The following is a 22880-nucleotide window of genomic DNA, read 5'->3' on the forward strand; positions in this document are numbered from 1 at the left end:
TAAAACTAAGAGGTGAAACTATATATCCACAACCATTAAATACTTCTCTACACTTAATAACTGTCAGTATATGTTTGCCTCTATACCTCATACAAGAACAGAATTACTAGTCAAAATGACCCTGACAATGAAAAGGACCATCAAACTGAAGTTGAAAGATAAAATAAAGGATGAAAACTCAATCTCATACTAAACATTTACACAGAGTATGAAATTCAATTTTCTTTTTTTTTAATTTGACCTAAACTACAACTGGGTGAATTAAAATATACACCTTGGCACTAAGTAAATGGAACACTATCTCCACTACAGATTATTTCCAATGCCACAAAATTAAATAATTCTACAGTTTTGGGGCACCTTAAGATTCCTGACATGAGTGACCATACAAAAGACAAAACTGTCACTGCAGAAAAAAATTCAAATCAGTTCCATTCCATGCAAACTGCTTGTCAAAGTAAACAGATTGGATGTGAAAAACAAGCTGATATCACTCATGCCGTGTAGGTGTAACTGCCATGAGTCAGCTTATGAAGACATGCAAGGCAGCCATGCTTTTGACGTTAAAAAACAATCTTCCCCCATTTTTTGCTAATACCTACAGAAATCGTGTCTTTCCCACTTATTTCATCATCTTGACCCAAAACTACATGAACCAATGGTGAAATTTTCAAATATTTTAAAAGTCTATATACTCAACTAGCATGCTGTCCCTTTTAATTTTTTGGCTACCTACAGAAATTTATTGCATTTATTTTATCATCTTGTGCCAAAAAAATATATTGTAGAATAGTACGACTTTCATATGTTATAGTCTAATGTTGTTATCTAGCATGCTATTTATCTAAGTTCCAGTAGATTTGAAATAGCAGAACATGCATGGTCACATCATCTCACACAGATGTTCAGTTCATCCAACAGGGGGCAGCACTGTACTGGACTCAAACAATTTGGTTGCCATTTTAGCCAATGAGCCAACAAATGACAAAATATTAAGTAGAATCAATATTAAGTTGTTGGAAAATGTTTTTAAAATTTTCCTTAATTTTATAAATTGGCTTCACCCTAACAAAATGGCCTGAGTCCAGTTGTAAGTTGATCAAAACACTTGACTGACCAATAGAAGTGGACACTTAAATGTGACTGTTAAAGCATTCTTTTCAGAGTAAAAGAGATAAATGATGCACTTGTGGTTTATTTAACATTCATTTTTTTTTTACGTGGTGAGAAAGGACAAAAAAAAAAAAGCCAAGTGTTTAGAGCAACATCTCCCATACAAACATCCCTGTTGGAGTAATGACCTAAATACAGTATCTGGGTCACTGTATATAGGTCACCAGCCTGTGACCACACCAACTTACGTCCCCATCAAAGGCGTCCTTGGTATTCGTCCCTTGAGACAATCTACAACAATAAACTACAAGATGTGAATACACAGTGATAGGTGGAGCCACTTACATCAAACTGATCATTTATGGGCGGTTTCCTTGGTGGCGTGTCCATGCCATAGTCTGGATAGCGCTGACTGCTGTCTAAGACGTCGGGTGCTGGGTATGGTCCGTTATAAGCCTCAGGGGTGTAGCTATAGAACAGCAAGCAGCAGATATAAGGCAACCCAGTGGATCATGTATACAGACAATATTTTACTAGTCAAGTTTAAAATTTACGCCAAAGTAAGTTTATCAATAATTTTCAGTCTACTCAAATATTGCCATGTGGATTCTCTCTCTCTCTCTCTCAAATCTTCAATCTACTTACTTGTTTGGGGGTTTGTTGTCCACAAGAGCTGAAAAAAGAAAAATACACATTTTTAGTATATCTTAATGAAAGATCTTCAAGCTGGCTAAAGCTGACATTTGTACATCCAAGAGATCAACTAAAACTGAAACTATAAGAACTCAGTGGAAGTTTAAATGTGAAATGATCACATAATTTACATATTTCTATATCTGATATCTTAAAAGTGAGCTATAGCTAAATTTTATTAATATTTTTAGCCTTGAGAGTCAGTTTTAATACTCTAACATACAAGCAATCCAGGTTTACTTTTTAAAAACACTTACTTTTTTCTTTGTTGCCTTTCCTCCTCTTCATGATGACCACCGCAATGACCACGGCCAGAATGACCAGAACGCACACGACAACGATGATAGCTATGGCCCATTCTGGCAGCTGGGACTGAGCTAGAGTCAAAATACAAAAAAGAGTAAGTACCAATTCCTAATAAAACTATTGTTCCAGGTAGATTGATCCAACTCCACGCCTATTCTTGATGAATGCAATTAGATTAACAGATTAAAATGCCTCCTCTTGTTTCCAACATATTCGTATAATTGCCACTTTTTCTGTATTCTACTCAACGCTAGGAAAGGGTATGTTAATCTGCTAATCTAATTGCATTAAGTAATAATCTTCGCGCAGTTGGATCAATCTGCCTAGAACAACAGTTCCATTGGGAACAAGCCCTGAGGCACATGGAGCCTTGTTATTATCTGACTTTTCTATAATTCCTGAATTTATAATTAAACTCAGCTATAAATTCTCAAACCAGAACAGATATTTTTCAGAAGAGGAAAGAATTTAGGGGGAAGATGACCCAAAAATACTCATTCTTCAGTTAAGAGCACATTCACTTGAACTATCTACAATATCAGTGCATTTCAAAGCATTAGATACATGTTAAATAAGTTGCGAAATTATATTAAAACAACTACAAAATGAGATTTTAAAAGTGATAAAATAATAAAACAATCACAGAATGAGATTTTACAGTCTACAATAAACATATCTCAATAATGCTACTGTTTAATACACTTTAATTAGCCTTCTAAATTCCAAAATGCAATCAGCTATTTGGCCCTTCATTCATAGTGCATTACAATTTTCTGCATCGCTCTAGTTTGAGAGACTGACAACTTACCAGTAGCAGCCTGGCTACTATGCACAGTCATCTAAACTTAGTCCCCATGCTCAACAAGGACAATTTATCAGATTATTTATTGGTGTATTGGAGCTTTCAATCACTTGCATATTAATGAGTTGGAGTAAAACTCAGGTGGTGTTATTACATGTTAAAACCAACAAAACAGGTGTAAAACAGAAAACTGTAAAGATCAATATTAAAAGGGTCAACAAATGCACAGATACAGGGACATGTTTTGAACAAATTATCAAGCAAGACGCCCCATGTTGAAGCTAAAGGCTACACTATATTTATATGTATCCAAGACATTGCACGAAAATTCAGCTATAAACCTTCAGCATATATCATGCAAAATACTGAGCGGTTGCTACTGGTAACTGCTGTTACCCAAATATGATTAAATAAATGAAACTTGCAAATTTCAAAAAGTGTTGATTTCGTTTCTAATGACTTATTTTCCAAAACTGATAATTTGTAAAATCAAATTAGCGGAATTTAGGGAGCCTTTATCTCAGTTTTAATTATCATGCCTAATATCAATTTCATATCCAACCAAAGCAAAGAAAACAGTTATACAGGTGTGAGTGAGTGTTCAGAACAGGGGTGCGGATGCCATTCAAATCTTCACACAAAATACAGTGGCAGAAATAATTTAATTGTGCATCAAAAAAAGGCAATGGTTTTGAAATAGTGGAGGTGATGGTTATGAAATAGGGGGAAATTAAAATGGTAAGGCAAGGTTCAAAAACTCATAATGAAGATACAGTAAAAGTTAATTCCACAATTGCTATACACAATGTATCTATGCATTGAAGACTGTCACATATATTCACGTTCCGCTAATACCTCAGTCCGACTAGTAACCAGTAAACCAGACAGCTTAACAAGGGATAATAAATATCAAGGTTTTAAGGGGTTGATCCTAAATGTGGTCAGTGGATTAGAAAGGCCAAGTCTCTCTGACTATATACTTCCCAACTTCACTGTGACTGCAATGGCTACATGTAAGCACCTCACTGGTACAGCAGAGATTGTGTTCATGCTAAAAATGAGGTCTTCTTTCTGTGAGGCATGGGGTTTCAGATTACTCATTTGACAATTTGGTTTATTCATGTCTAGAATATATGATTATAGTGGTTCGTCATTCTGGTTTTGTGGTTGATTAAATATCCACAACACAAGATGTTCAGGGTATCAGATTGTGTTCATCTCTCCTAGATCCTCTAACACAATCAGGAAGTATCGTTACTTTACAAAAAGGTCACAAGACAAAACTTGTGAAATGATGACCAAAATTGCTACGATAATATTACTTATTTACTGTTCAAGTCTTTCAGTTGACAAAATAGTCACACATCAGTTTTTGGCAAGGTGGCTGGTTCACATTTCTAACCTTATCATATATCAAATAGCTTTAACTCTCTTATCATTACCACTTAAAGGAGCTCATCTCTCCTCTGCCCTTTCTTGACACACTTCACTCAGTGCTCCTGTTTAAACAGGTGTTTATCTTGGGCCATTTCCAAGTCATCTATCCTCTTTTGTTGTCCTCTATTGTGAAAAAAACCTACTCCAGCATTTATCTGCTCCATGTAAACAAAAAATATGGCTGCTTCACTTGGTGTCTTGTGGGTTGACCAACATACCCTAAAACCTGTACAAGCTCTAGCATAATTCCGAGTTTGCTGTGACTTAAACAACTTCATTTATACAAACTACATGTTACCATGGGATTCAGCATATTTCTTTATTTTTCCTTCTTGTTTGGGGAGGGGAATGTTGGAATGTTGAAGGTCTTCACCTATTTTTCCTTTGTTGCACAAGAATGGAGCCAGCTTTAATATTTTACAACAAACCAAGACACTATCCAACTTTGAATGTTTTCAGGTTATTTAATTTTTAAAACCATGACCTCTCTATAGCTATTTTCTACCCTTATTACATTCACAACACTACACACACACACCTAAAAAGGTATCACAAATGTCTTGTTTTTTTTATCTGGTAAACACATCAGATTTGCCAAAACTTCAGGTCATACCCTGACATTTGAGATGTTTCCCTGTATGTCATCATTGTCAGAGAATCCTCTCCAGGGTCTTTAATCCCTCTCCTCAAGAACAACTCAGCAAAGTCAGACACAATGACAGAGCTATGTTTAGACTAGAAAATCCCTTGCTGATGAGCCCTTTCCACCCTGTCAACCTCATTAATGCTGCATCACAAAAGAAAAATATTACAAAAAATTTGGGCTTAACTTTGAGGACAAATTTTTGGTCTATTTCAGTGCAGAAATCCATGGTAGTCCTTCTAATAATCTAGGCATTGATCTGCAACATTAGCTGTGTATGTGTATGTGCGTGCACGCACATGTGTTTGAGTGGAAACAGGCCCCTTCAACATCTGAGACAAAGTAGAAGTAGTGCCTGTATACTTTTTATATAACATTTTCACAGCTGCAGTCCACTTAACAAATTTTACAATTTCTTGACTTTCACCACTCATTCTGGTTTATCCATATAATAAATGCCCGTTTCATTACACACTAGAAACTCTCCAAGAGTTAAAAAAGAGTTTTTAAAAACAATGATGACACATGATACATACCCTAACTAAAACAAAATACATATCTAGAAACTACTCCAAAAAGCTTCAAATTCTAAGTGGACAACTACCTATTACGACAGTGAAAAGGAAATAATATATTTCTACAACAAAGCAGAAAGTTGACCATTGAACATCACCTAAAGGAACCCAGAATATACACGAGTCTGACTCTAGAACAGTTTAGAAAAATCTTAAATCTGAAGAAAAATACCACCTATCTTAAACACTGCAGCAAAGCATCAATATTAAAGCAATATTATTGTTAAATCGTGCTATTATAATTTTCAGTCCACGAGGGCCTCTACAGCAAGCAAAAAGACAGCAAATCAAAATGCACAAGTCCAAACTCAAAATGCAGAACTACAGAAGATATCAAATAACCCTGAATATAAATCTGAAATCAATACAATGATGTTTCACCTTACTACGTGCCTTAACAGATTTACAAAACAATGTACAAATCAATTTTTTTCCCTCTAAATTAACTTTTGGAAAATGATTTTTGGAAATTTTTCACATGCTTTTTGGAAATTTTTCATATGCTTTTCAAAACATTTGGTTTCCAAAATCACATTGAGTATTTTTTTCCATTCTCATAACAGAAAGAATAACAAATCTTCACTATTAATGTTACACGTGTCATATGTAAAGAGAAATTTTGTTGTTTAGGTCTCTTAAACCTAAGGCTACAGACATAATTGTTGATGACATTTCTTTTGTAATGATAAGGAGTTTTGTAAATCTGTTTTACTGTTTATATCTAGCTTTAAAGATTTGTTTCCTTCTTGCAGTGTGACTGGCAGTTAGTACATGTTAAGCAGGGATGAGACTGTCCTTAGGTGAAAAAATCTGAAAACTTGGCGTGTGGTCCAGATCTAATCCCCCCTTCCCTCCACTAATGCCACCCCACCCCCACCCCACCACCCCCGATCTGCATCGATCTCAGAAATGATATTTTTGGCTTTCAGAAAGTCGGAAATCCACCAATTCTAGGAAAAATCTCATCCCTGTGTTAATGACAGGATCACATTAAGCTGCACCCCCACACCTCTGTTCATGCTGACTTGTGGAAAACGTCTGACACCTACACTTCTTAAAACTAGTGAACCTAATTAAGTAATTGTTAAGAGTCAATTCGTTAAGAGTCAACACCTGATTCAGAACAAAAACATGTTTACAAAGGTGTGTATTCTTGTATATACGTGTGTAGGTGTGTGCATGTGTGTGTATGCCTGTGTGCGTGGGAAGGTGTGAATGCACTAGTACGGTCATTCAATACAAGACTGCTTCTTTGACTTTGTCTACCTTCACCTGCATGTACCCACAGGCACAAGTACCTAATGTAAATATATGTTAATATGAGTACATGCGTATATGTATGCTTGCATGTGTGTGTGTGTGTGTGTGTATGTATGTATGTGTGTGAATCAAAGACTCCCCCCCTCTCCCCTATACCACAGGTCAGCAAGAAGACAGAACACAGAAATCAGAACAGTGAATATATGCAAGCAGTCCAACGTGAGACCATACCGGGAGATACTTCCCCTGTGCCCGTACCGCTCTTGGCTGTAAAAAGGAATATTATTATTATTTTAAATATATAGAGTCCTTAATAAAATATATAATGTTTATTATAATTAATAGCATGTAACCCATAAAACACCATCTCACATTAAGAGTTCTTTTGAACATGGACCATATTCCAAAAAGTTCATCAAGTTAAAAACTCTCTCGTTCCTTTTTTTATTCTTTTTTAAATCTAAATTTAGGAAAATATTAACAAAACAAAAATTTGCCAATAAAATCTCTGTACACTTCTGGATCCTTTCATTGTGATGAAGTGTTGCTACTTGGATTTCCTTAACAACATGCCAAATTAACTTTTGAAAATTTCATGAATGAACGCCAGAGTTCTTGCATTTCTCTGCAGGGTACCTCTGGTTTAGCTGAGATTTGTGCAGAATCGAAAGTGATGAACTTTGGGAATACCTTCCCACATTTCTCAAAAGACAGACTCCAATGTATGTAGATGCCATGCAATTATAAATATCAGTGGTATTACTGATAATGCCCCCTCCCTTCTATTTCAAGCAAGACACCACATATGGAACTAAAAATGTCTACTGATTTCAAATTGTAATGTCTTGTTCTCTAAAAAAAAAAAATCATAATCCATGCACTCTTTAGTCTTCACAATACTACGGAACATTGACTCAGTGCTGGACATACGTATAACACAGTTAAATTAAATTTTGATAACAAAATGTTCACTTAAGTCCAAATTGCTAAAGTTTCACCACTTATGCACTTCAGAGATGCAGTCAATAAAATATACCCCACCCCATTGCAAAATGGTTCAAACCATGAGAGGGGGTGGGGGTGAAGACTAAAGACAGGGGTTGGCCACCAATTACCCACCCATGCCGATTAACATGACGTATTATTCAAAAGGGGGCAAGCTATACCTATACCCAAATAAAAAGGTCTCATGTTAGTGAAATTCCCCTTGCTTTAAAGATGGGTTACAGGGTATTTCAGCTACTACATATATTGAGAACTCTGGACTCCAGATCTTTTTATTCAAGTGTTTCAGTGACTTCTCTTCACACAAACTGCCCACTGATCACTGAGCATTTTATTTATTTTTTCTGACATACCTGAAACTTGCTACTTACCATATATAGTAAATGACTCAAAATAATTATAAACATTTAAATGTTTGTATATTGGAACTGTAAACACCTACTTTTTTCTTTTTTTCTTCATGCAAACATCCACAACAAAACAGCTCCTACATTACTCATGTGCACACACAAGACAAATAAACAAATACAACAGACAGAAAACACAAATTCAAACAATTATATGAGAATTATTTTCTCATTTTATCACAATGCTTGAAGAGTTTGAAGGTTAACCAAACACGGGCACGCAAAAGATGCCAATAAGCAAGAATCATAGATACAGACATAAACAAGGACATTTTGAGAAAAATATTCAGCAAATTCTGTGCAAGATGAGCTGTTGAAGAAATTAAACATAATCAAGTGTTACAGAAATTTTCATGTCAACAGCAGGTCAAGCTAGCCCATAAAAACAAGCCTTCTCTTTCAAAACAATTCCATACAGAGAGATTATCACATCAAATAACATGTTAATTAAAAATCCAGAAAAACTTGTGAAAAATATTATGAAGACTGAAAAATATTTGTTCAGCAAATGCCATTTGACTGCCGTAAATACAAGAATTCTAAGGAATATCTGATGTGATCTGCTGCCAGGTCCACAGGGTGAGGTTCTAAGGACAGAGCACCACTCTGTAGGGGTTAATTTGGGCGGATAATTCACACATCCTACCAGATGGGCTGTTTCAACTCTGCAGGAATTCTCGCTAAAGTGCAAGAAGTCTTATGAGCTTAATCAACCCACAACATTTATAATATTTATAATTACTCCCTTGCTGCCAGATGGGATTGTCAGAAAATTGAGCTGATTCCACTTTAGGGAGAATTCATTGTGGAGTTGGACAGACCCAGCTAGTACAATGTGTGAATCTGTATGCCGTGATAGTCAACTTGACAGAGAGTATCTATGCCTCCATGAACAGAATCGAGACTGTCGTACTCAAGAATGGGAAAGATGACAGTATGAGTTACAATGGGTAATTATTATAGGCAAAATGTGAGAAAAAGAATATAACAACACTGGGTCTTTACTAATAATTGATGAAATGCAAATGAAAAGGACATAAAAACATACAGTTATGGCTATAATTGAAGAAAAAAATCAGGGAAAAAACAAACAAAGGACATAAAAACAAACAGTCAGACAACCGATTTCACATACTTTATCAAATCCATCTCACCCTGCTACCTCATGGACTTCATATAATGACTGCTGACCAAGTATCTCTCTCTCTCTCTCTCTCTCTCTCTCTCTCTCTCTCTCTCTCTCATAGCTACAATCTATTGTTACTCATTGTGATCAACAGCTAAAATGCATTAAAATACTAAAGCTGCCCACATTTTTTTCTATTATAAAAAGAGACATTCTAAACCCACAAATACAACCCCATGTAAAAATGTTACAGGGCAATGAAAATACCACTTGTACCATCTTAACTAGTGATAATAATTTTTTGCTTTGGAACAAAATTTTAACTGCACCAGCATTGTTTCGCTCTTGTCTCAAGAGGATCATTTTTTGTTCCAAGCTAAGTGATTATTATCACCACAATCAATGTTAAATATAATTCCATGGAACCATGAATGATCTTATAATAAGATTATTGATACAACTATCTCATATTCATATCATGCACTAACACTAAAGCAAAGCTAGAAAGCATCTTACTAGTGGAGGCAACTGCTGTGGGGGTTGTCACCGTTGTTGTAGATGTAGTGGTTGTGGTGGTTGTCTTCTCTGAAAGCAAAAAAATATGGCAATTGGTAATTAAATCCAATCTAAATACACTACAGAATGATAATATGAAATGTCAATTTCTCAATACTGCGGATGCATATAAAATATGATAACATAATGGCAGTTAGTTCTACTTGTGTCGTGTTTCAATTATAAATCAATGAACAATTATTCATAATATAAATACTAATTTAATTTACTAAACAAGATGCAATTAAAGAAGAGCTGGTAAGAGCCAAACCATCAGTTTTGACACTTGGTGGGCCCCACTATATGATGCACTGCTTAAGTCCAGCAATAAAATAGCATGCATATTAAATTAAATTAAAGATAATTAATTTGCTTCATAAAATTGAATTAAAATGTGCATCATGCTATTAAGTAGAGGTGCTTAATCTGAACCTGATCAACAAGAAATGTACAATAAACACAGACTTGGCATATCTGGGAATGCTGAAATAAGCAAATGACAGTGGGCTGTATATATATATATATATATATATATATATCAGTTTTATCCTGATATAAAATTATTTCCTCACTTAAACCAAATAACAGGCTTGTTAAGAATTGCTTTGTCTTGTTTGGCCTGTCTTTTGAAACTTGCCTAATCCTCAGCTAGCCCCCCCCCCCCCCCCCCCCCCTTGATCCAATATTATGATTAGAGGCCATTACATATAATAGCACAATAGTTTTCACTGAAGCGGGCCGCTCCCTCTATTGGGGTTCCCTTCAGGGCAGTTCACGCAGGTTACTCCTCAGGTATGTGTACCTTTGATGCTCAGGTAACATATTCCATACACAATATATAATATACATACAATACAAAGAGTCAAGCCAGGAACCTGCTAGCTGCTTCTGATGCCTTCATATAAGTGTTATTTGTAAATGTGATGTTTATTTGTTCACTAAACTAAAATCTAAAATTTGACAAACACAAGACAGGAGAATGATAGGAGATTTCTATTGCCACCCAGTTCATATGCCTCTCATCTAGGCCCTCTCCTCTTGGCCACATTACTGAGATTGCTGAGAACACATTTCACACCTGACACAGTGTACCCTGCCATAATCCAAGGAATACACAGTCTGGGTTTCCAAGAGTGAGGGCAATAGTGTTCTCCAACACTACATTATATTGATGATTAAAGAGAAAATTCAAAAGAAACTTCACATGTTCATCCACCTGTGAGGCATGGCAATTTAGGCCACACTTTATTTTTATGGATGACATCCTCTGGGGACCCTAAAGTCGGTGCGAGCGGGTGAAAAAAAAAAAAAACAGTCCAAAAAAAAAAAAAAAACTGCTTAAGAAAAGTTATGTTTTCAGTACACAGCTGGAAACACTAATTTACCACAGAAACACGTATCAAACTAACAACATGTCTTTATCCATGCTCTCAAAATATTAAAGCATTGTGAATAGGGCCTACTTCGTAGAAAGGTAAAAAGTCATGAATATATATGCTGCATATTACCAAATCTATTTAAGGTTATTTCATGCATTCTGTTGGTATAGAAACCAATAAAACAAATATCAAATAAATAACGTGTCTTTATTTGTACTCTCAGAAAATTAAAGCATTGTAAACACTTCACAGAATTGTTAAAAAAATTAAGCAAAGATAGGCCTATGCTTCCTACTACTAAGGTAATTTCGGTCGATGCCATTTTGTCTACTTCGACTCACACGCTAGCAGCCAACTATCGGGTGGCCTGTCCGACCTTCAGTCCACCAAATACCTTGACGCTCTTGTCGACCCTTTTTTCGCTCCAAAAAGAAACTGGTATGTGCTGCTTTGGACAGAATGTCACTGAAATTTTCCGGGCGATGATTGCTGGCCGCGGCCAGCCTTTCGTAAAATTGTAAAAGGGTGATATCTCCATGTCCAATATCAATGGCAAACCAATCCAAAACGACGGCCCCCGTTCTCTTTATGACTTTAATTGTCGTGTATTTTGAAATTAATGCTAGAGATGAAGTTGACGGCAAAACGGCCATATTTCCATGTGGTGATAATACGCATGCGCAGAAAGCTCATTTTCCACACTCGGAACTACTCGGATGTCTCCGCAGTAGACAATGACAGTATGGAGCTTGCGGAATTAGCAGAGAATTGCCGATTGCATTTTCCGGCAAATTCAATAACGATGTTTGCGACAACGGACTTCCTTTGGGGGGGGGGGGGGGGGGGGGGGGGCGGCGGTTTGGGGGGGGGATTTTTTTTTTTTTTTTTTTTTTTGAGAACGGACGAAAATCGGTGCGCGCGCAGGACGTCATCCATAAAATTAAAAAAGTGTGGCCTTATAACAATTCACCAAAGGTAAAAATACATAATTTAGTTAAGAGACAATTTTTTAGCATCACCACAAGAGACCATAAAAATCTATTTCACAATGTTACATTTACTTCCCATATCCATTATTACTGGTTACACTACTGTTAGACCAGCCATTGGCATCAAATGACTCATTTCAGTCTGTACACCAGTGTATTATTAACTAGAAGAAATAACCTGTTCAGTTAGCTTTCTACAACATCTCAGCTGTGCATTTTTATAAGTTTTGAGCAACAACAGCCCAAAGGCTACAAAATGATCAACACAAACAATTCCATTTGAGTCGGTAAAATGTCAGTTTACCATGATGGATAGGGATAAATATCCAAGGGCATACCGCAGCACCTGATAGGTGATATTTTTCATATTTTGTCCTACAGAATTGTGGGTTAAAATATGAAATATATATCATTAAAAAATTTCAATCTGCAATATCTATTGTATACTTCAACACCATAACCATCTATGACAAGTATCCTTACTTTATAAACAAAATCTATGGCAGACCTTTAATGTTTGCCTTAAAAGCTCGACAAAGTAATTTTCATATACTTAAACATAAATCCACAAGTGCATACCTTGCACAGGTAAAAACTGGAGGTCAGGGGTTATCACAACAAGCAATGAGCTGTAAAAACGCACCCCCCTTGGGCAGCTTATCTCAGACCACATCACACTTTGATGGTCATTCAATGGAAGTGACCCAAAGTGACCAGAAGCGACCCATACTGACCAACAAGACATTACATAATAATTCACATATTCACAGATTCACCTTGGTTGTAAGTGGACTTACATTTTGGCCTCAAAGCTAAGACTGATAGCGCCTTCAGAACAGCGAACTAACAGATCTGCAGTTCAAATATGGCCGATTCACTTGACTGATTGCTGTGAAATCCCTGTGGGGGAATCTATTCAGTGTCTAATTAGGAATTAAACCACAAGCTTTTTAGTGGGTTGTCACATTTGATCAGCAGATCTGTTAGTCCCCTGTTCTGAATTTGCGCTCTAATTTTCAGACTTAAGTTTTATAGTCTAATCAGGTCCCCCTGAGATTGGGTGTCTGCCCCCCCCCCCCCCCCACCCCACTCCTCCTTCCTCCATCCTCCATGTACTACCAGGAGATAATATAATAACTCTGATAGCTGAGTAATTAAACCACAATGTTTTCATTACACCATCTGCCACTGTTCTCTGCCCGGTGGCTAGACGAGATATCTTTCAGCACAACTGTTTCCCTCTCCTGTGGTGAAGATGTACCCTGTCATGTCTTGCTGATGGGGCTTCACCTGTCTCTCAACACCAGGAGAGCAAACTACACATCTGTTACGTAATCACTGACAGATGATACACACAAGGGGAGTGAGGAGGGGAGAGAGAGAGAGAGAGAGAGAAAGAGAGAGAGAGACAGAAAGAGAAAGAGAGAGTGAGAGCACTGGATAGAACCAACTGATATGTTTTTCCACATAAATCCATAGGAGTGATTTCTCCTTTGTAGACATGATCTCATATTTTCACTTCTCCTTAATTTCTGCATGGCATCAAATTATAAATTTCTGCATTATCTTGTATTAATTATATATATTAATATAATTAATAGTATATTAATACCAACACATTTATTTTACAACCTGGAGTATCAGATGCACAATAAAAGTGTATGATAAAAGCAGTCTTCAAGTGAATTATCATTCAACAATCATTCCCATGCTGAAACCACTAACATCCAATGACACACTCTCCCATCATATTTTCTGTTAATTACTGTCATCAAGATAAAGTATAAGATTAAGAGTTTAAGACCTGGTATTAAGCTATAATATGGGGGAATTCTTTTTGGTCATTAATGGCTACTTAGTTATAGTGAATTATACCTTTGCTTGGTCAAAGTCATAAAAATGTATGCACTTATACAGAAATGAAATGAGCAATTTGTAGGAAAAGAAAGAGAAAAAACAGGCTGTACACTGTCATACAGGATAAGTAAGGCACCTTCTTCATTATTCCTTTAAAGCTCATTAATCTGATCACCAAGTAAAAGACCCTATCTGCATAACACAGGGTCATCATCAGGCCATCACAGGTAATTTATGGCAAATGATTCTGCTCAGTGATATTGTGAATTTTGGGGGGCTTGGCCTTTTTGCACTAGTACTAGAGAGATTGTGGTCAACGTATTCAGCAACATGATATCAAGAACACACGCACATGCACACACAAGATCATGTGCACGTGCACACACACATTCTCTCCTTTGAACCATTTGCCTGAAGGCTCATCAGAGGTGAAAGTTTTCATAGGAATCTTCCAGAGGGTCCCGAATACCTCGAACATTTCCCTGGATAGATACAAGGCCAGGGAATACCTCAGATGCTTTATTTGATAAGTACAGGGTTTGCATTCATTACTGGCATACAACAGTCTAAAACACCTGGACATTTTACATTTAGATACCACACTATAATGACAAGGTTCAATGGTGAAAATATATCATGGTACATTGGGTTTACAGAAAAAAATAGGCTTGATTCAAAAATGACGCACGGGGAATAAATTGATATCTCTATTTGTTATTCAAGGGCAGTATAAGATGTTTCAAGGCATTACAGAAGAAAGAAAATATAGCTTAGGCTTTATTGTGTACTTGATAAAAAAGTCCACATTCCATCACATGCCCACAGGCATCTCCTGACTGGGGCATCCTGGTTGCCTTGGCAACAACAGGGTGACCAATCAGGTGACACTAAATGTGACATCCAGGGTCCTAGACCTGTACACAGAATAGACAGACGCTCAGAAACTAGAGCAGGTGCTGCCATTTTTTTTTTCAAGTTCTCCATTTTTTAAGTTTTTTAATTATTCATTTATTTCATTGGTTTGTTTATCAATTTTATCAACTGATTGATTGTAAACTTCAACATGCTGTGAAGCTGTAAAATTTTTCTGCTTTTTGTGCTGCACATAGTGGAGCCACTGAGTCAGTTTGTCTATACTCTAGGTTGAAATCCCCCCCCCCCCCCCCCCCCCCCCCGACTGACATTATCAGACTGTCCTTGGACATCTGTTGAAAATTTTCAGTACAAGATAACCAGCTGTCACAGACATATCTGACCTACAGCTATCCTACAGCAGTACTTACACCCAAGACTATGCTGCAGCTAATTATCAGTGACTGATCTATGGGTGCTTTCCCAGAGATTTAGATCGATCTAGAGATTAAGATTTAGATCGACCTAACTCCCTGGGGGTTCACGCTAAATTGCAGTCAGCAGAGCGGGCACCATAGTTAATTACCCCCTTACAGCTTTTAGTAGGCGGGACAGACACTTAAGCCGGCCAAGCTGACAGTAATCAAGTGAGACTCCCCACAGGGATAGATCGATCTAAAAATCTATGGAAATGGGGTGTATGTGTGAGGAGTGTGTTGAGGGATATCATCAGAGCCAGAGGCAAATATCTACCTATATTTCAATTTTCTACAAGCTCAATCTGCTAAATTGTTTGTAAATGAGAATATCCACCTTCGAATTTAAAAGAGAAAATTGGCTAATCAGGTTAGGCTACATTGATTTCTCACTAAAAGTGTTACAGAAAAATGTGGTAGAAAAAAAAAAGTTACAAAAAATACACACACACAGAGTCCTGAATTGAAATAAATTATGTATCAACATGCACAACAGCATCAGACCATTAAAACGAATAATGTCAAGGCTAAAGTACAAATAAAGCAGGCTTCACAGCCCATTGAGTCCTTTGCTGTGTTTCTATTGTATTCCGTCCAAGAATAACATCACACAAAAACAATGTATTTACAATAAGACAGGCAATCATTAACCCTATGCCAAACATGACAGCACCCTTCCTTGTATACAAAGGGGTATTGAGATGGCAGGGAGAGAGGGGGGGAGGGGGCAGGTTAACCTTCTTTTTCATCACAGGACAGGCCTAACTCTCATATTATGTTTTATTACAAGATATTAGATTACTAGTACTGAAATGTTGTTCCTAAAGAAAATGTCTATCCAGTGTACAGTCTGTATCACAGAGGGGTGGGAAGGAAAGTGGACCAGAAATCAATACACTCCATAAATATAACAGAACACAGGTAAATATATATATATATATATATGATGAAGCCACTGGCAATTATTTTAAACCATCAAGATCACCTTATGAAGGACAAAAAGTAATATATATGGAATACTTCATAAAGGTGACTCATCCACTTATGGCAAACTGAGTAAAACTAGGAAACAAAGGGAACAATAGAATCCAAATACTCTTTTTTTTTGTCACAAGTTCTTTTCATTATTCAGCTCCCTTAATGTAGCCTCTAGAGGACTGTTACTTTGCAGTCTTATACCTGATAATTTACCTGCATATTAGTATGATTTACTTTAATCTGTGACCATTATCTATTCATATCTTTTTGTTAATGTCACGTCTCCATCTAAACGTGCATATTTGCCTCCATAGCAGCATGCTAACTGTTCGATGTTGAATTTTTCACCAGCACACCCCACATAAAAAATGAGAAACAGGTTTATTGCATCATCTTTTCAGTGTATGTGAGATAACTATTTTTATTTGAAGTACTGGATACAAATTTGCATAGGAGGAAGAAGTGTATTGGGGGGGGGGGGGCTTCTAACTGTTAATGTCAGGAAGTATTTAATCCATCCAAAAATTTCATCTCATCTTCAGATATTAAATTACATATCTTATCATATATTATTGGCACAGAATACCAGTCAATTTAACTGGGTTAATTTAACAGATAATTTAAATACATTATGAAACCAAGTTAATTGAATGTGTTATATTAATGGATACTGAAACCAGGTTAATTAAACAGATAATATTAATATATACTGAAATATCATGTAAATCTAAAACAGATAATTTCAATACATTCTGAAACAAGGAAATTAATCAACCACAATAAAGATGGAGAGGCAGTGGACATGAACTTTTTTTATTTGTTGGGAAAGTTGACCTTCATAGGACAGCGATTAGGCCTTAACCGCGGTCAAAACTGCCAGTGAGAATGGCCCTTATATATAGGTAACCTGACAATAAACTTCACCGGTCTTCTTTTATCTGAGATGGACAATTTCAGAAAGGCTAACTGCTAACCACTACTCACCACAGACTTCATCAGATTAAATACAAAATTTCTACAAGATATCTTTTCTATCTTTTATTTTCATCCAGGCTCAAGTATATAAAGAACACAGATGCAACGGCTTGGCTTCAGATATACATCAGTAAAAATTGCAATGACCTCTTTTTTTTTCTTACTTTCAGGCGTTTTTTTTTAGGGATCCCTATCTGTAATATATGAAAATATCCCAGAAGTTGCTGTGTTTTATAAGATATTTTCCTTTCAGACCAGGAGCTGGGGAATGAACAAACAAAACATGTACTTACAATATCGTGTTGTGAGAAAAAACATATATATTGATATTAGCACCATTAGATTTCCTTACTGGATACTTTGTATGCTCGGAGAAGAATATTGAGAAACATCAGCCTACAGTTTAGCTACAAGAGGCAACAATACAAAGACATGGATAAGGACTAAACTCACACAAAGTCATATATTATAATTTCTATACCTCACAAGTACTCAAAGAAGTTCAAAGATTAACTAATAATACTTGGAACTAGAGGATCAGAGAGGCAATGCATGATAAACTAATAGTACTTGGAGGAAAAGGACAAGGAAAATTTGTTCATTTGTTTTCACTGCAAAAGAGTAACATACAGTTAAATGTGTATGTCTGTCTCAGATCTCTCTCTCTTTCTCTCTCTCTCTCTCACACACACACACAGAAATTCACCTGAACAAGCAGATAAAACATAGACTGACACTACAAAAGAAAAACTCTACTATTTCTATATTGGTGGTCCTGGTGATCCAAAACTTATTTCTTTGGTCTAAATTAAACATCCGATTCAATCAGCAATGAGCATTTCACCTAATAGCTGCAGTTTCCCTGTCCACATTAATATACAAGTATAATATCATCCCTCTGTGACCCCTAATTCCCTCCTCTCACCAATTTCACTGTGAACTTTTTCATTAACTTTCATTTCACCACAAGGAAAACAAATTCAATGCAACTGCTGAAATTACCTCCATCAGCAGCTATTAATTTTGCAAAAATGTTGAAAATTAAAAACATGAACAAAGTAGTTGTAAATCCACACATTCCCCTTTATTCAATCTAAATTCAATTTAAATGGTGACCAAAGCCATAAAGGGGAGGGGGGGGTTGCTCTCTCCCAAAATCTCAGCTTTCATCATGACCTCATAACACTTACAGAATCATATTAAATACTTGCATATCAAGGACATGGAAACAAAACCATTGAGAGCTGGACCCTTCCTATTTGGACATCCACTCTGCATAGAACGAAGGAAACCTTAAAGTGTTTTATGATGACAATCTGATGCTAGGGAACCTGTGACATTTATGAGGCAAATACTTAGACTTCTCTTCATAGGGGCACTGTACTACACACAGAGTTATACATGTTCTAGGGAGCCATTGCCCTTCTTGGTGCCCAGAAGCACTGCATTGGCTCTCACTGCCTACCATCCTTATGCAGGGCTGTTTCATGAGGACCAGGGCCCTGACCATGGATAACGGTTTAAAGTGGGCAGTGTTAGTCAGGGCAAGGGTATGCCAGGCTACCTCAACACCTGCTCTATATGCTAAATCCCAGGACTTGGTTTTACCTGAAATCTTAATATACCGTTATTAGATCTTAGCTTTTACCTTCCTCTAGTTTTATTTTTTAAGGAAGACACCAATCATCATTTCACAGATATTAGGATATTACAAACAAGCAATCAACGTAAATTCATAGCTTAAATTTACAATGTCATATTTATGACCTTGTATCATAACACCTGCTGTACATGTTAAACCCAGGAGTTTGTTCTACCTTCCTCTAGTTTTATTTTTAAGGAAGACATCAATCCTCATTTTGCAGAGATTGGGATATGATGAAGAAGCAATCAACGTAAATTCATTGCTTAAATTTACACTGTCATATTTATGACTTTGTATCATATCGCCTACTCTACATGTTAAACCCAGGAGTTGGTTCTACCTTCCTCTTGTTATTATTTACGGAAGACACAATTTCTCTTTTCACAGAAATTAGGATATTATAATCAATGTAAAATCATTGCTAAATTTACACTGTCATATTTATGACCTCGTATCATATCACCTGCTCTACATGTTTAACCCAGGACTTTGTTCTTCCTTCCTCTTGTTATTTTTTAAGGAAGACACCATTCCTCATTTCACAGAAATTAGGATATTACAATCAATGTAAATTTATTGCAAAAATTTACACTGTCATATTTATGACCTCGTATCATAACACCTACTCTACATGTTAAACCCAGGACTTTGTTCTACCTTCCTCTTGTTATTATTTAAGGAAGATACCAATTCTCTTTTCACAGAAATTAGCTACGATGAGAATTTTTGCCTCCTGAAAAGTCGGAAATCAGCAGATAGTGGGAAAAATCTCATTACTGCTGTAACCACCAATACCACCCAAAGAGTTGGAAATCCGCCATGGTCGGAAAAAAATCTCATCCCTGGATTAGGATGTAACAAACAAGCAATCAACATATTATATCACCTGTGTTAAGTAGAATGTACAGGAAAGTTGGTGATGATACAAATAAGTTGGAAACAAGAGGAAGTATGGCATTCAATTTAACTAACTGCACTCAGCAAGAGTCCCCGCAGAGTTGGGTACGACCCACGTAGACCAATGTCTATGGGGTATTAGGCTGTGATACCGTGGCTAGTTTCCGCACCAACACAATGATTTCCCAGTTAACCAATGCAATTTAATTCACACTTGAAAATGCTGATAGGATATGGAAGCTACCACTGAGCGTCAGAGAATACAGCCGACATGAACAGTTCATTAATTAAGCTATGAAACCTGACACTTGCAGCATTTTATTCAACTGCACAATGGGAGGAAAATGCACTGTGGCCGAATAAAGAGGGCTGTACATAGCCTACAAATTAATTCAAGAATACTAAGTTATACTGCATTTTACCATTGGCAATTTGGTAAAGTGGACAAAAATGGAAGCAAGAATGAAAATTGTCCTGAGCCATACCCTAAGTTTGCAAGACACGTAATCAAATATATAGAAGTGTTCTTATTTTCTAAGGAGTTCTGAGTTCTCAATATCTTCAAAAGTTTCTCTTATCTATGCAGTCCATGTCTTGTAATAATAAGCTCTACAAAATAAGGCTATAATTTAGCTACCAAAAGTAAGGGCCTATACCAATACAACAGCTTGGCCTATTTCTACTATAATTAACTTAAATATTAGGTGCCTACTGACGGTAAGAATAGTTTCACACCGGACGCACCGGCGTGGTCATTTAATTGACCAGTACCATTAGTTCCTAAAGCATGGCTGTATCACTGTAATAGAAGCATAATTATGGTGTAGGTAAGTGACTTCAAAGATCTTCTAGACAAAGTTGTAGAATGAGAGGCTGGGTAATTCAGGTAGTGTAACTCTAGAGAAAAAATATATAAAGATATGGGGGAGAGGATGAACATGTGTCTGTGGAGGTAAAGGTTTACAGACAGCTGGAAAAGACCAAAAATTTGGTTTTACCTCGACATTGTGCATATTTATCACATAAAAATAATCAATTTCCAGAGGGACCTACGTAACTGAGAGAAATGTCTTGCTCCCTCACAGGTTGGAGAAGAAGTAACAGACGGAAGATACATATAAAACTTGACAAACCAGTTAAAAAAATACAAAAGATTGCTCACTTCACTGGACTATGACTGGAGACACATTGCTCAAGTTAAATGATGTCAGAAACAGCTTTGGATGCACGTGTCACCATATTAATGCAACACACAACACAAAAATACCATTCTAGTAAATACACACCAGCTTGTAGAAAAATACGACATGTGCACATGCACCTGCTTGATGACATCAAAGGAGAAAATGATGATAAACAGCAACAATTACACTCCAAAAAGCCCTAAACCTGATTTATTGAAAATTAAAATCAAAACAAGACATACATTAAACAACAGGGGAGAAAAATTCCAAACAAAGAAAAATGTCCAAAAAGAGTGCAGCACTGATGAAAACATGCAGATTGATTTGTGTATATTAATTCATGCTCACGCCATCAAGTATGTCCAGAATAAACTCCTTGTGACACAACAGTAATCACTCTTAATTTTCAAACACCTAGCTGCTTGTAATTTGCTTCTTAAACATTTTTCTTTTCTAGTCACTCACCAAAAATAAATAAATAAATAAATAAATAAATGAACAAATAAATATATTTTTTATTTTTTTAAATTAAAAAAATTCCAGGCACAAAACAAACAAGCTTTTCTAAATAAGCGTTTTTAATAAAACAAAGAAATACTTAAGGGGAGAAAATGTCTTCACTTTGCTTGAATTAACGGAGCCATCACCACAGTACAAAGCCCCTAAGGAAAGCACTGGCTGACGATGCATCTTGTGTCACTGAGCCAGAGGAGGGCAAAAGGTGACCAAGATACCTAGCTGGTGTTGGAGCACTGACTGACGATCTGTCTTGTGTCACTGAGGTAGAGGAGGGTTAAAGGTGGCTATGTTACCTGGCCGTTCTCCAGATACAGGTGCATGCAGCAGACAGTGACAGATCAGCCAAGAAACCTTGGGCCCAAATTTAAAGAACTTTAGCACGAAAAATGGTCTTGACATTAAGTTTTTTTTTTTCTTTTTTTTTTTTTTTGACCCAAAATAAAAAAGCAACAGTCCAATTAAAATATTTAGTTTGTTTTATAACAGAAAAGAAATGGCTTATGTATCAGACCAGTGACTTTTTTACTTATAAATGTTTATTTGTACAGATATATATCATATGCTGAGCTGAAGTATATCAATTTCTGGTCTAAGTAAAGTTTTAAACAAGTTTTTGAGGTTAAGTTATTTTATAAAACGGGCACTGGGAGTGAGAAAGCAATATCCTGCTGTTTTTTTACACCAAACTTATCTACACTTCATAACACATCAAATGAATGATCCAACTTATAACAGTTTGATAAATATAATAATAAAAAAAAAAAAAACGCCATAAAATTTACAGTTAGCTAACATTCCATCCCTCCTCTTCCTGCCAAGGTCTTATCTCACACCACTGATTTATTAATCCGTCCATTCCTTCCCCTATTAAAAAATATGCGTTTATTTCTCATTTAGATAAGCTGTTGATATGGCATGGTTGAGGGCTGGGATAAAAATTGTGGAGAGTTTGATGACTGAGAGGGATAGAGGGCACCTGTAGTATTATATGACTGTCATCCTGGTGATTTCTCTGTTGTGAGTCAGACATTCTGAGTAATAGATTGTATCATACCGTAATTATTCAACAAATTCAAACAACACAGATTCATACATTTTTGTTTGTAATTCAATAAACTGCTGCTTCAAAACTTTTGAAAAGTTATTTGGCTTTGTTTTGAACTTAATAGCCATTATGAGTGTCTGAAAATGATGAATCTTCAAAGAG

At 36.3% G+C, this 22880-nt stretch overlaps 1 protein-coding gene across 1 annotated transcript in view; it reads right to left on the minus strand.

The window, feature by feature from the left end:
* Positions 1 to 22880, minus strand: part of LOC106181158 (uncharacterized) — a 30779-nt gene that overhangs the window by 3587 nt on the left and 4312 nt on the right. Inside the window, exons 3-7 of the mRNA XM_087017097.1 lie at positions 9884 to 9952; positions 7061 to 7096; positions 2064 to 2183; positions 1759 to 1786; positions 1459 to 1582 (exon numbers count right to left, since the gene is read on the minus strand). Of these exons, the coding sequence (XP_086873223.1) occupies positions 1459 to 1582; positions 1759 to 1786; positions 2064 to 2183; positions 7061 to 7096; positions 9884 to 9952 (377 nt within the window). The remainder of the gene's footprint in view (positions 1 to 1458; positions 1583 to 1758; positions 1787 to 2063; positions 2184 to 7060; positions 7097 to 9883; positions 9953 to 22880) is intronic.

This window comes from Lingula anatina, chromosome 7 (genome assembly GCF_051362555.1).
Source record: "Lingula anatina isolate TDL-2025a chromosome 7, LinAna3.0, whole genome shotgun sequence".
Taxonomy (NCBI): domain Eukaryota; kingdom Metazoa; phylum Brachiopoda; class Lingulata; order Lingulida; family Lingulidae; genus Lingula; species Lingula anatina.